Genomic DNA, 14,769 nt, shown 5'->3' with positions numbered 1-14,769 from the left:
TGTGTGTGTGTGTGTGTGTGTGTGTGTGTGTGTGTGTGAGTCTCTTCTTTTGAAAATCTCCTGTTTAAGCTCTCCAATGTAGAGGTGAAATGAGAGTTGAGATGGGCAAGATGAACTACTTCTGAAGGAAGCAATCCTGGCTGGGAGAATTTGAAAATTAAAGGAGCAATAGAATTGATGCTTAATGTTTCTTAGATTGCTTCTGTCCTAAGTATCTATTGATGTTTTCAGAGATTCAATTATACCACGGCAGGATGATATAACTTGGAGAATAACTCAATGTGGGCATTAATAATAAAACTTAATAAAGGCAATTCATTAAGAGAAATCACCATTTTACGTCTCTTAATGGACTCTCCCCCATAAAGAAGAAAATGAATAATAATACTCCCCTAAAGAAACATTTTTGTAGGTAGGATGCTGCAGCTCCTATGGTATCGCTGCAGCTTGGAATGGCGTGAGGCATATCACAGACAGACAGGAAATCTACCTGCTTCCTTTTGGTTTGGTTTTGATTTTTCCTAATCGCCTCCTGGATTTATTATGTTATTAAATACTATAACTTACTGAATTGCAATATAAAGTGATTTTGAAAAGTGGGTAAATCTCAAGCATACAGATGGGGTCTTCACAGACTTAAACGTGAGAGCAGCCACATCTGTGTAGGTGAGAGGCTGGCAAACTGTTCTCCACAGGCCAAACTCAGCCCAATAATTTTTATAAGTGATATGTTCTATTACCATCCCACACCCCGTCCCTTAGGCACAAATAATCCTGTTCTAAGGACAGGTGAAGAGGGTATGCCACTTTAGGTAGCCACATACTCACTGAATCTTACTAAATTGTTAGGCTTTTTGAAAAATATTCTAGTTGGTATACAGTAACATCTCAACATGGTTTTAATATGAAAGTTTCTGGCAATTACTAATGACACTAAACAAAGGTTCTTATGACCATTTATATATTCTCTTTAGCTTTATACCTGACACATGTCTTAGGAATAGGAGGCATATCTTTTTCTTAGTGATTTGTAGCATCTACTTATATACTATAGACATGAGTCATGTATTAGTTGATTTTCTTATTGTGACAAATGTGACAAATTGTCACAGAACAACTTGGTGAAAGGAAGGTTTGTTTTAGTTCCTGGTGTGAGGGGCACAGTCCATCATGCCATATAAGATACAGTAGCAGAAAGCTCCATGGATACAGAAGTTTATAGCAGCTTACATCATCAAATAGGAAAGAGTGTGAGCTGGACACAGAGTCATACTCTAAATATTAACCATAGACCCCATTGGCCCACTTCATCCAGTTAGACCCTACTGCCTAAGGCAGTGGTTCTCAACCTATGGGTCACAACCCCTTTGAGGTCTCACATCAGGTAGATACCCAGCATATCAGATATTTGCAATACATTACAGTAGCAAATTACAATTATGAAGTAGCAACAAAATAGTTTTTATGGTTTGGGGTCACCACAACATGAGGGACTATCTTAAAGAGTCATAGCATTAGGAATATTAAGAACCAAAATACTACCAGCTATAGACCACATATTCAAACACAGATATGTGGATACATCTCATATCAAGACCATCACATGTCAGATAAAGTTGTTGCAAGTCAAACAACTTTCCTTGCTTGATGGCTTGTTTTCCCACTCATGATGCTATCTTCAATTATGTTCTTCTTCAAATTAGTTCCAACGAATTTCACATTAACATTCCCAATTTCTATTGTAAAGAAGACCAACAACAACTGGAATTTAGTTAAAGCCCTCCAACAATTTGAACAATACTTGTATATTGTCCAGTCCCTGAATGTGTTATATTCCTGCATTTGTCTTTATATATTTTCTCAATAGTCTTAGTGTAACAATTTTGGGTTGCTTTTTTTATCCTGATGACTGAACCCAGAGCCTCATTAATTTTAAGCACAAACTCCTGCCCTGAACTGCACATAGGGCCCTCCCTTTATTGTCTGTTTTGTTGCTATTATATACAGTTACCACTGATTTGTATGTTGGTTGACCTTGTAAGAAAGAAACCTTCTGAAAACTAATATCAATTATAATTCATATGTATTTATTTACATTTTTCTATATGTTGTCTCATATCATCTACAAATAATGATAATTTTATATTTCCCTTTCTAATCATTAAACATTTGGGTTATTCTTGTACTAAAATCATTCATATGATGCTGGCATGGGCATCTTGCTCCTGACAGGAAGACAAAAGGGTTCTATACATTACTGTTACTAGTGATATCAGATACATTTTTATACATTTCTCAGATTAAAGAAGTATTTATATATATATATATATATATATATATATATTCATATGTGTGTATAGATGTGGATGATTAGATATAGATATAGATATGTTTCTGACCAGCATCATCATAAGTTTAACCTTCAGGTAATGGGCTGGCTTTCCTTGCTGTTCCAAGCCACTTGTTGTCATATGTGCCAGTCAATGAGCCAGCATAACTTAGTACCTAACAAATCCCTTCCATACACAAACCACTGCAGTGTGTATGTGGGAAGGAGAAACATAGTGAGGCCCACATTCCTGCTTTCACAAAGCCAAGTATAAATAAGGAAGAATAGAGGCCAAAGCATAAGTGCAAATAAATTCATTCTGTGTTGCTCAGCAACAGTGGAAGCTACCAGATGAGGCTGTGCGACTGTAAATCTCCAAGAGAGGGTATTTTTGAGCTTAACCTTAAAAGAAGAGTCGAGTTCATTAGTTTATCAATAAAGACATTATGTGTATGTTTGACTCACAAGACCATAAGTTCAATGTGGTCAGAGCAAAGGGTTAGTTGGTTTGTTTGTTTGTTTGTTTGTTTGTTTGTTTTGTCAAGTCTGAAGCATGAGGGACATTTGATCTTGAAGCTTAGAAGTCTGCATGGAAGAATGACTAAGATTTTTGAATGGTGGGGAGAAAAGGAGGAGTTGGTCTGTATGTAGGCTGTGAGAACCTTCTGAAGCATTTCTTGTAGAGAGATGATGAGCAATGGCCTGTAACCAAGACTCTGTGCAGGCTGACAGAGATTCAGTGGGGAAGAGAGGTGAATGTCAGGAGAGACAAAGTCTGATGTCAAGTAGGGACAGTGGAAAAGAGGGAGAAGTGGGAGACAATAATGATGGAACTTGGAGTTGAATGGTTCTGGTAGCTCACCTAGCAGAGCTATAGTATCTAGCCAAGAAGACCATGAACAGGAAGAATGTCAAAATAGGAATCGTCATATCAGGGTGTGGCACATCAGCACATCTTACGTGTTACATGAGGAGATGCTTTGGAAATGTACAACTATCCTATTTTCAACATTTCATCCACTTACTGTAGTATTCTTCCATGTAAAGTTTAATTAATGGTGGCTTCCCATTCTCTCCATCTGTCTTAGTCAGGGTTTCTATTCCTGCACAAACATCATGACCAAGAAGCAAGTTGGGGAGGAAAAGGTTTATATGGCTTACACTTCCATACTGCTGTTCATCACCAAGGAAGTCAGGACTGGAACTCAAGCAGGTCAGAAAGCAGGAGCTGATGCAGAAGCCATGCAGAAGTTGATACAAAACTAGCCAGTACAATTGACCCCTTGTCAACTTGACACACAAACACATCACTAGTAAGCCTCAACCCTTAGTTCTTATTCATCCCCAAGATCTAAACAACTTTAAAAGTCCCACAGTCTTTACATATTAAAAGTTCAATCCTTTTAAAATATCCAATATCTTTTAAAATCCAAAGTCTCTTTACAATTAAAAGTCTTTTAACTGTGGGATCCACTAAAATATTTTCTTCCTTCAAGAGGGAAAAATATCAGGGCACAGTCACAATCAAAAGCAAAAATTAAACTCCAACTGTCCAATGTCTGGGATCCAATTCATGATCTTCTGGGCTCCTCCAAGGGCTTGGGTCACTTCTCCAGCCATGCCCTTTGTAGCACACACTTCTAGGCTCCAGCTGCCTGTACTTCACTGTTGCTGCTGTGCTTGGTGGTCATCTCATGGTACTGGCATCTCCAAAACGCTGCTGTCTTCCACTGTAACTAGGTTTCACCAATAGCCTCTCATAGGCTCTCTTCATGGTGCCAAGCCTCAACTCCTTTGCATGACCCTTTCAGTCCTGGGCCATCAATTGCAACTGAGGCTGCACCTTCGCCAATGGCCTTTCATGGTCTCTCACAGTGCCAAACCTTAGCTGCTCTGCATGACCCCTTCATGCCTTCAAAACCTGGGTGACCCATCACATTTCTACAGAATTAGGCACATCCTCTGCTACATGGGGGTATGGGGGGGGCAGACCAGTCCATATATACTCTTTGGTTGGTGGCTTTGTCTCTGGGAGCTCTGAGGGGTCCAGGTTAGTTGATACTGTTGTTTTTCCTACTGAATTGCAATCCCCTTCAGCTCCTTCAATCCTTCCCCTAACTCTTCCATAGGGGTCCCCTACCTCAGTCTAAAGCTTGGCTGGAAGTATCTGCATTTGTCCCAGTCAGCTGCTGGTAGAGCCTCTCAGGGGATAGACATGCTAGCCTGCAAGCATAACATAGCCTCAGTAATACTGTCGAGGTTTCGTGACTGTACATGGGATAGACCCCAAAATATGACTTGATGTAATGATACATCTGGGTTACTGTCTCTTTGAAACAACCATGGGAAACTAACATTATTCATTTTCTCCCTTTTCCTCCCTAGTCCTTCAGTTCGGATTCACAACGATCTTTGTGGCAGCTTTTCCTCTAGCACCGCTTCTGGCCTTACTGAATAACATCATTGAAATCCGACTTGATGCTTATAAGTTTGTTACTCAGTGGAGAAGGCCTTTGGCTTCGAGAGCCAAAGACATAGGTAGGCTCTTTTGAAAATATCAAACAACTTGTAGAAAAATGTTAAAGCTTGCCTGATCCAGTGGTACACACCTTTGATCCCAGCACTGGAGAGACACTCGCAGGTGTGTCTCTGTGAGTTCAAAGCCTGCATGGTATACATATTGAGTTCCGGGCCCACCAGGGCTACATAGTAAGACCCTGTCTCAATACATACATACATACATACATACATACATACATACATACATGTATACATACTAAAAAAAATTAAAAGCCACACACTTTAGAAATCCTCAAGGTTTCATGAGAGCTGATTCGGCTAATTTCTGAAGAAAAAAACAACTATACTGGTTTTAAATAATATTGTGCAAGAAATAAAGCCACCTATTCAGACTGATTGCTTTAGATTTCCAGTGCTTCATGAATTTGTGCTTAAATAGATTCTTAGCTTGGTCATTTCTGCTATAAGACTTCAGAATCTAAAGTATTGGTTCATAACTTTTAAAAACAGATCTATTTGCTTCCATCCCACCATACCCCCATTTTTCTCAGTGTTTTCCTTACATGAAGCAAAACCTAGCTTCTCTAATGGCAGAGATGGGCTTTGAGCTTTGGCTAAAACTACTGAGTCAATTAATGGTGGCTTTCCATCATCTCCATTCCTCCTCTGTTTATTCATTAATTCTACCATGAAGAAGTGCTATCCTTTATCCTGGGGTGTTTTCAGTTTGTATTTCTTAGTGTTTATGTTGATATGATTTGATGATCTTTGGGTTATGATGCAGCACTGCTCTGCACGAGATGTAGCACTCTCGAGAGCCGCTGGAATAGAGACTGTCTGATACATGCCTGCATCCAGTCCTGAGAACAAGGCAGCGAGGCACTAGCCAGTGAGCGTAGCTAAGACCTGGATGCAAACGTTTTGCTCAGAGTAGCCTCTTACTGTCCAAAGGAAGCAAGTGTTTACTCACTGGGCATCGGCTTGTGCCAGCACATCAGAGACAGTCTGCAAAGGTGAGCAGAGGAGACCTAGCCATTACCACTGAGGAGTGTCCAGTCTGCTAGGCCTTGACACTGTGTACCGATCTTATCAGATGGCACATGAATGACTGGGCAGCTAGACTTCTTTGACTGATGCTGACCCCAAGCCATGAGTACATTGGTATATGCACACACCTACAGAAATTCCTTCCATTCCAAACAGTTTGGAAACACAGAGAATAATGCCTTGTTGCCAGAGGCATTTGGAAAGATGAAAAAGGACTTTCACAGGTGGATTCATCTTGCTGTTTTCATTCTCACTACGCCTGGAGGAACTAACACCACCCTTCTCTTTGAACAGGAATTTGGTATGGAATTCTCGAAGGCATTGGGATTCTGTCTGTTATTACAAATGCATTTGTCATAGCAATAACATCCGACTTCATCCCTCGCTTAGTATATGCTTATAAATATGGACCTTGTGCAGGCCAAGGAGAAGCTGGGCAAAAGTAAGTGCCAGAAAATGATTATGAAACTTCCATTTCTTAGCCATTGCATGGTGCTGGACACAGAGAGGCTTTTATACCGGGGCATGTGACACACAAGCCCAGACAAGGCCTGTGGTAGGGGAAATGAAATTATGTCATTATGTTTTTAGCCAAAGAAAACACATCCTATTTAGCAAAGGGTTGGAGCCCAAACAAGTCAGACAAGTTTCAGATGCTTCTAATGTGAGAACAGCGGTTCTATTTTCCCTGTCTGACTCCTGCCAACTCCAAATTCACAAATGTGTGAGCTCCTAATGTGTGTAACAACAAAAACAGCATGCAACCTAGTATAACATATAGTTATGGAAAGGTTATGAATTTTTAAAAAGGGAATTACTATCTGAGATTCACACTGTCATGGTCTGGAGGCTGCAAATTTGACATGAGGACTGTGGACCCCTGTACCTAAGACCCAGAAGGGACTCAATAAATATTGGTGGCATGAGGACTGTGGACCCCTGTGCCTAAGACCCAGAAGGGACTCAATAAATATTGGTGTAGCATGAAGATTATGTTTTCCCTACCTATGATCAGTCAAATTAAGACTTAATCCTGTGTTCTGAGGTTTAGAGTAGAATGCACATGGTCAGATAAAACCTAATTGTTACTATCACATGCCAATTACCTTTTATTTCTGTGCTTTGCCAAAAATCTTAGCATACATTACTATGCATCCCTAAAGTCACAATAATAATCCAACTCTAATCGTGGTGTTTAGATGTCTGCCGATGGTCTTTGATGCCTAGAAAATTATCTTCTATGGCTGGCACCTAATAAAAGCAGCCCTGCCCCCTGGTTTACGGTCTTAGCCAAATTAATTTGCTGCCTACGCCACTGTAGGCAAATGGAGTAACTTGCCTGAGTTAAGCAAACCTGGAGGAATCCAGTTTCACCATTATCCCCCACACACTAAGGCATGGATGATGGAGGGCTGTGACAGAGCTCACAATCTACCCATCTGAAGAAGCTCCTATGAAGTCTTCTTCTACAGTAATCACCGGGCCATTAAACACTAATTGTCTGGCAACTTTAAATGAGCCTATCAATGCTTTAGAACCAAGACTTAAAGACTTGGATTATGCTGCCCAGGCATTACTTCCTAATGACAATCCCCGTTAACAGTCTCTACTTGATTTAGCCTGAAAAAGCTTCCCTTCACTGAAGCCACTTTCAGATATATTCTGCATTTGATTCTCAAAAATGATTCGGAGAAGGATATACGTTACTATCCTCACTCTGAAAGGCAGAGGATTGTTAAAGGGACGAACTCCACCGTAACCACTGGAACCTACACAGAGGTAGAACCACACCCACACAGACCTCTCTATTCTTAGCTTCAGGGCCCCACGTGACTCTATGGCTCATCTCACTGTAAACCTCCTGAGTTTAATCTGTAATAAAGTATTCTGGTCCTTCCCCATCCTTCTGCTTATGATGAAACTTGCGATTGGTTATGGGAGAATCAAAATGAACAGAGAACAAATCTGTAGAGTTGATAGTGAATCAAAGCTTTAGAATTCTAGCAGCCTACCAGTCTTAAAGCAGTGTTCATGGTGATTAGAATTTATCTACTATGCCTTGGTTTTCTTTTATTGGACTCTCTGTCCATCTCTGGGCATTTTCTTTGTGAATTTCCTCTTTATGAGCTATCTGCAACATTCCAGATTATACCTCTTGTCTCTAATCCATTGGTCATTCTTCTTGTTTTCATGTGTGTCTATGTGTCTCTATTGGTGTGGTGTGTGTGTGTGTGTGTGTGTGTGTGTGTGTGTGTGTGTGTGTGTGAAGGTGTGTGGTATGTGTGTAGCTGTGCGGAGTTGTGTGTGTGTGTATGGCTGTGTGTGTATGGTTGTGTGTGTGCATGGTTGTGTGTAGTGTGTGCCTGTATGGATGTGTGGTGTGTGGATATGTGTGTAGTGTGGGCATGTGTATGTGTGTGAGGGTGCATGTATGTATGGGTGTTTGTCTGGAGTATGATGTGTGTATGTGTGTGATGTGTGGGACTGTACATGTGTGTGTGCATGTATGGGTGTGGTGTGTGTGTGAGGTATGGTGTGTAGATGTGTGATATGCAGTGTGTGCATATTTGTGTGTGTTATCCTTTGTGAGTCTTATCTCTGTCATAGCAGGCACCCTATTACTTTACAGTGATTTTTTTTCTCCTTCATTTTCATCATCTTCTTTTCCTCTTTCTCTTCTTCCTCTGCTGTTTTTCCAACTTAGAACTGCTCTAGAAATAAAAAGGCTTGCAGAGTAGAAGCACCATAAAATCTTAGACAGTTGTAAGCTTTTGCAATGCACTGGGCAGCGAGAGTCAAATCCCACTTGTGATATAAGCCAGCTGTAGAAATGACATGTTTCCATTTAAATTGAACCTAAGTCAAATGTGCTCTATCCAAGTCTGTCACTGTGCCTTCTCATAGCTCTGTGTTACAACACTCAGCGCCTCCTCCTCTCTGTTGGATGAGCTTACCTTGGCTCCTCTCCGGAGGGCGCCTACACTTATGTACATAGTGTCCTTTGGGTCCCATGATCCTTGTCCCTGAGACGACACATTTAGGTCTGCCTAATGCTATTCCTGGCCCTCCTATTGGTGTTGTTCCCAAGCAGATTGTAGACTGCTTAAAAGGAAGGGTCACATCTTTCCTGTCCACTTCATGACCATTAAAAGTAGAGCCACTCTCCTATTCTGGATGCTCAGCAGTCAGGTGTTCAAGGCTGCTGGTAGGAAGTCTGTTGTAGCTCGGTCTGCAAAGAAAAGAAATGGCTTAAGGCAACACTTTCTATACATTGCACGCACAAAAAATTCTTCTGAGGGTTTCATCTCTCCCCTTTGTGGGTTCTTTTTCTGTGGTGAGGCCACCTCCTTTGGGGGATATCCTTACATCGGGTCCTTAGTCTTAATAGCGTTCTCACGCGACCGGCCAGGAAAGACGCAACAAACCAAAATCTTCTGCGGCAAAACTTTATTGCTTACATCTTCAGGAGCAGGAGTGCAAAAACCCCAAACCCCAAAAACGAAAGCCCCCTTCTTACATCTTTAGGAGCCAGAGCTCCGGCGCGCCGGGGCGCAGAGCGCGCTCTATTGTTTACATCTTTAGGCAGCGAGCGAGCGCAGGGCGCGCAGAGCCAGAGAGATGCCAGCGAGAGAGAGAGAGAGAGAGAATGGCGGAAAACCCCGTCCCCTTTAAGGAGGAGTTATTCTTCGCTTAGGACGCATCACTCCCTGATTGGTTGTAGCCCATGGCCGAGCTGACGTTCACGGGAAAGGCAGAGTACAAGTAGTCGTAAAATACCCTTGGCACATGCGCAGATTATTTGTTTACCACTTAGAACACAGGATGTCAGCGCCATCTTGTGACGGCGAATGTGGGGGCGGCTCCCAACATCTCCCCCTTTCCTTTTAATAAGAGCAAATAGGCCACCCAACTAATGAGAGTGGAGATAGAGGTCAAATCCCCAGTGTGTAGGTAAAGGAGCCATGTACAGGATTAGCTCTTAGGCTCACAGGCTTTTACCCAGAGCAACCCTGACCTGCTCCCGTGTCGTTTTTCCTGGGGGAAGGGAACTAGGACACTGAACCTTCATGAAAGATGACGTGTCTCCCTAGAATAGGCTCATATATGCCGCAGAGCCTTTCTACTGCAGTGCTTAGCCGTGCAACTCTCTCGGGCTGCTGAAGCACACTCACTCTATCCCGTGCAATGAGTCTAGCCTCGTGAGATGTAAGAGCTGAGTGGCCAGCGACCTATTGCCTAAGCATAGATATATCAGGGGAAGCTCCATGTTCTAGTCCTGCAAGCGCCTGGGCAATAACCACCTTGTCTCTCCTAGTTTGGGCCTTAAGCTTACAGACCAATCAAAGAAGCAACACTAATCCACAGCAAAGTGTATCTCCAAATAATATCAATCCCACCCATTCTTTAAAGAAAGAAAATGCTGAGGAGATCCAATTGGGTAATCCTTTGGTCAGGGACAGGTCCAAGCGCGTGGAGTTGACCTGAAGTCTCAATTCCCGAAGGATCTGTTCAAATTCAGCCGTCCAATTCTGTAACATATACTGAAAAAGACTTTTTGACAAATTAGCTGTCCTAGTAAATTTCTCATACTGAATGGAAGTAACACACAATCTCGGAAACTTTTGTTTACACCCCAGCTGAGTTATTTGTCATAATACATCTAGTTGTATCTGGACAAGATCTATGAGTTGATTAACCAGCATGAGACCTCTCTGTATCTTGACATTAGCTGAGGCCTGTTTATCTATGACTGTAGTCACTGAGGCTGACAAAGTGTTAATGGTGTCAGTCGTCTGGACCTGTCCAGACAGAGCCAAGGCTGTCTGAATCAAGGCCAAACCCAGTTCCCAGTTAGTGGTAAAAAAGCAGGAGAATACTTGAGCATTATACATCACCGTCATTGGGAGTGGAAATGTCGACATTATCCCCCAACGCTGCTCTCTTTTTATTATTGACGCCCTGGACATCACCAAGACGAGGGACATTAGTATTCCCTTGGTCAGTCTGGATTTTTCGGGTGAGTCTTTCTGGTATCCAAAATGGGTTGTCTTCATTCTGTGGGAAAACACAGATAGCTCCCCTGGATCTTATCAAAATAGGATCCGGGCCATACCATTTATTATCAAGGACATTTTTCCATTTAACCATCTCATTGGGCCTATCTGGCTCTGTACAATGACGTTCAGCCGCAGTATGGCCATGAGCATCAATATTTAAAAAATTGAGTGTAAAGAGTGCCATAGACACAGACACTCTTGGTGCTCGGGGTAAAATCTCTTCAATTCCCCTCTTCTGTTTTATAAGATAGGTTTTGAGGGTGCGATGCGCACGCTCAACAATACCCTGTCCTTGAGGGTTGTATGGAAGTCCAGTCAGGTGGGTCACGTCCATCTGACGGCAGAACTGTTGGAATTTTTGAGACGTATAAGCTGGTCCATTATCAGTCTTAAGGAGTCTGGGTTTCCCCCAAGCACTCCATGCCTCAAGACAATGTTGAATCACATGTGAGGCTTTTTCTCCGGTTAACGGAGAAGCAAACATGATGCCAGAACATGTGTCAATGGACACATGGAGATATTGAAGTTTTCCAAAGGAAGAAACATGTGTAACATCCATTTGCCAGACCTGTAGAGGTCGAATACCGCGTGGGTTAATTCCCACATGAGGAACTGGCAAGAACTCACAGCAGCTTTGACATTGAGTAACAATGTCACGGGCTTCTTTTCTTGTCAAGGAGAAACGACTGCGTAATGTTTCAGCCGTCACATGAAAATTGTTATGAAAATTTTTTGCAGCCTCTACCGGGGATGATAGGGCAGCAGCCACCACTTTAGTGGCCTTATCTGCCAAATCATTTCCCAGAGCCATGGGGCCAGGTAGGCCTGAATGGGCTCTAACATGAGTAATATAAACAGGAAATCTTCTAGATAACAAAACTAATTGTATTTGCTGAAAAATATTGGCAACTCTACTGGAAGGCTTAATCACTCCAGCCACTTCTAAAAGATTTACTGCATTAACCACATAACAGGAATCTGACACAATATTAAGGGGTTCTAAAAAGGTTTTTAAAACTTCTAAAACCACTAAACATTCTACCACTTGAGGTGAATTTTCATTATATTGTTTGGATACCACTTTACCATTAGCCACATAGGCACCTATGCCAGTTTTTGATCCATCAGTATATACCACAATCCCCTTTTTAAGTGGGTTTCTTACTGTTTCTCAACAGCTTTTGAAAATCATTTAAGGTATGGAGGTGATCTCTTCTTATCTAAACATATAAATATTGATTTCTCTCAAAGGAGGAAATATGCGTGACATCCATTTGTCAGACCTGTAATGGCCTGACGCCACGAGGGTTTACCCCTACGTGAGTAGATAAAATTTGACAACAATCTAAAGGCATTATTAAGTAATCAGAATCATTTCCAGTAGAACCAATCTCTCTGGCAGCTCTAGGAATATCAGAGGAAGAAAAAACAGCCATGTAGGCTTGGCAAAATTATTAGTTGAGCTATTCTGTCTCTTTGTGATATAGAAAAGACAACTTGAGGACAAGAACAGAGAACCTGAAGTTCCCCTTTACAATCCTGATCTACAACTCCAGGGTGGACAATAAGACCTTGTAGGCTGCAAGAGCCTGCCTCTGTCATTATTGTCCAGTGGCTTCACCTGCTCGGGAGAGCGCCTTCCAGGCCCTAATAGCCTTTTCATCTGATTCAGAACTATTAAGAACTGGCTTCTCTAATTGATCTTTTTTCTTTTCTTTTCTCTTCTCCTTCCTTCTAATCTCTCCCCAGGTATTCTTACCTGACCTAAACTTTTCCTCGGGTTCAAGACCCTTGGAAAGGCCTGTATACTTATTTTGTGAACCATATTTTCTCTTTGCTCCTATTCTCTCTCCCCGCTTTACTTCTGATAGATTGTCCTGAACTTCATCCAGAATCCGCCCTGCCTTAACCACTTGATAACATGTGAAAAGGAACAAAAGGGCTTCTAACACTAGAGAAAGTTCAAGGCCAAACATACCTTATAAAGCTATTTTCCACTTTACTTCTGATAGACTGTCTTGAATTTCCTTAGAAAGTTCAAGGCCAGGCTTACCTCGTAAAGCTATACTTACGGGTTACCGCCGTTCCCCAGCTGAAAAGTTCTGAATTCATGTAGTTGAATCCTTCTTAACAGTCTGCTTTACGGGAACCTTTATTACCGCGACCCGCAGTTCTGGTTCTGGAATGAGGGATCTTCCTTGTGCCGGTCCCGAGTTTTCTTGTATTTTTTCGTCCCGGATTTTTTCTCGTCCCGGATTTCAGCACCAATTCTTAATAGCGTTCTCACGCGACTGGCCAGGAAAGACGCAACAAACCAAAATCTTCTGCGGCAAAACTTTATTGCTTACATCTTCAGGAGCAGGAGTGCAAAAACCCCAAACCCCAAAAACGAAAGCCCCCTTCTTACATCTTTAGGAGCCAGAGCTCCGGCGCGCCGGGGCGCAGAGCGCGCTCTATTGTTTACATCTTTAGGCAGCGAGCGAGCGCAGGGCGCGCAGAGCCAGAGAGATGCCAGCGAGAGAGAGAGAGAGAGAGAGAGAGAGAGAGAGAGAATGGCGGAAAACCCCGTCCCCTTTAAGGAGGAGTTATTCTTCGCTTAGGACGCATCACTCCCTGATTGGCTGTAGCCCATGGCCGAGCTGACGTTCACGGGAAAGGCAGAGTACAAGTAGTCGTAAAATACCCTTGGCACATGCGCAGATTATTTGTTTACCACTTAGAACACAGGATGTCAGCGCCATCTTGTGACGGCGAATGTGGGGGCGGCTCCCAACACCTTAGAAAGGAACTTGGAGAACTTTGAGCAAGCATTATGATTCAGGATCATGCTATGGATACAGAAAGCTCTTGGCCTTGGAATTACCATGTGACATATACATAAACTCAGATGCCCTTGGTAATTACTGAATCAAAGCTGCTTTGCTACAGAAATGGTGATGTCATAAAGGGCTAGAGCCCTGATCAAGGACTCTGTGCATTCATAGAGTTAATCACAAGCATATCTTACTTAGTGAATAATAGAGAATATATCTGTATAAATCCTATAATCACTTCTGTACTCAACTATTAGCCTGAGACACTTTATCCATAAAACACATTTGCCTTTAAGTACATAAACCCAGTCTTATTTCCCCTGGCATCTCTCAACCTTTGATTTCGATTCCCAGGCTGTTAGTGTCACAATACCTAAAACCTCAAAGGCAAAGTTTATAGCTGATTCAAAGGCATTCAGCAGCAAGTTTGATCTGCAATCAACAAACCTGAAAGTCAACTTCTGGTTCTGTGCTTCCTTCAAATCCTGGTGACAATGATCACCTGATTTTCCCATCTTGTACATTAAGGAATTTAAAACAATAAGTAACCAATGTTTTCAAAGGAGAATTCTCACTTTTAGAGGCATGAGATGTTTTCAACTTTACTTGAGAGAAGTCTGTGTCCTGATGCAAGTCTCCTTATTTGGGAATGCTTTCAGAAGCATCTACTTGTCCTTTAGAGAAACTTCCTTCATAATAATAAGAGAACTTCCTTTGTCTGCTACTCTCATCATTTTTCTCTTATCATCAGGATAGCTTCATCTTCATATTCTCTCTCTCTCTCTCTCTCTCTCTCTCTCTCTCTCTCTCTCTCTCTCTCTCTCTCTCTCTCTCTCTCAAAATGGTAGTGGGTATTCAGAGCATATCCCAGCAAACCAAGTAAGCATAACATCAGCCTGCCCTTTATGGTCCTCCAACTGTGACAAATGGACAGACATCACTGGCTGCACTGTGGCTAAACCAAAGTATGAAATTCCAAATCTCTACATTTATAGCAGACTCA

The 14,769-nt window shown here is 42.1% G+C and overlaps 1 protein-coding gene across 10 annotated transcripts in view; it reads left to right on the top strand.

Moving 5' to 3' along the window:
- The window catches only part of Ano4 (anoctamin 4), a 396,274-nt gene that overhangs the window by 367,600 nt on the left and 13,905 nt on the right, over window positions 1–14,769 (top strand). For all 10 annotated transcript variants that reach the window (XR_003948705.1, NR_102339.1, XM_006513757.4 and 7 more), the window contains 2 exons: window positions 4,715–4,867; window positions 6,191–6,338. Coding sequence is in view for 8 of the 10 variants with exons in the window: in XM_006513757.4 (XP_006513820.1) it covers window positions 4,715–4,867; window positions 6,191–6,338 (301 nt within the window). In the remaining 2 variants the exon portion in view is untranslated. The remainder of the gene's footprint in view (window positions 1–4,714; window positions 4,868–6,190; window positions 6,339–14,769) is intronic.

Source organism: Mus musculus, chromosome 10 (assembly GCF_000001635.26).
Source record: "Mus musculus strain C57BL/6J chromosome 10, GRCm38.p6 C57BL/6J".
In the NCBI taxonomy this organism is placed as follows: Eukaryota; Metazoa; Chordata; class Mammalia; order Rodentia; family Muridae; genus Mus; species Mus musculus.
The sequence above is the reverse complement of the archived record's forward strand: the minus strand, read 5'-3'. Positions and strand labels throughout refer to the sequence as shown.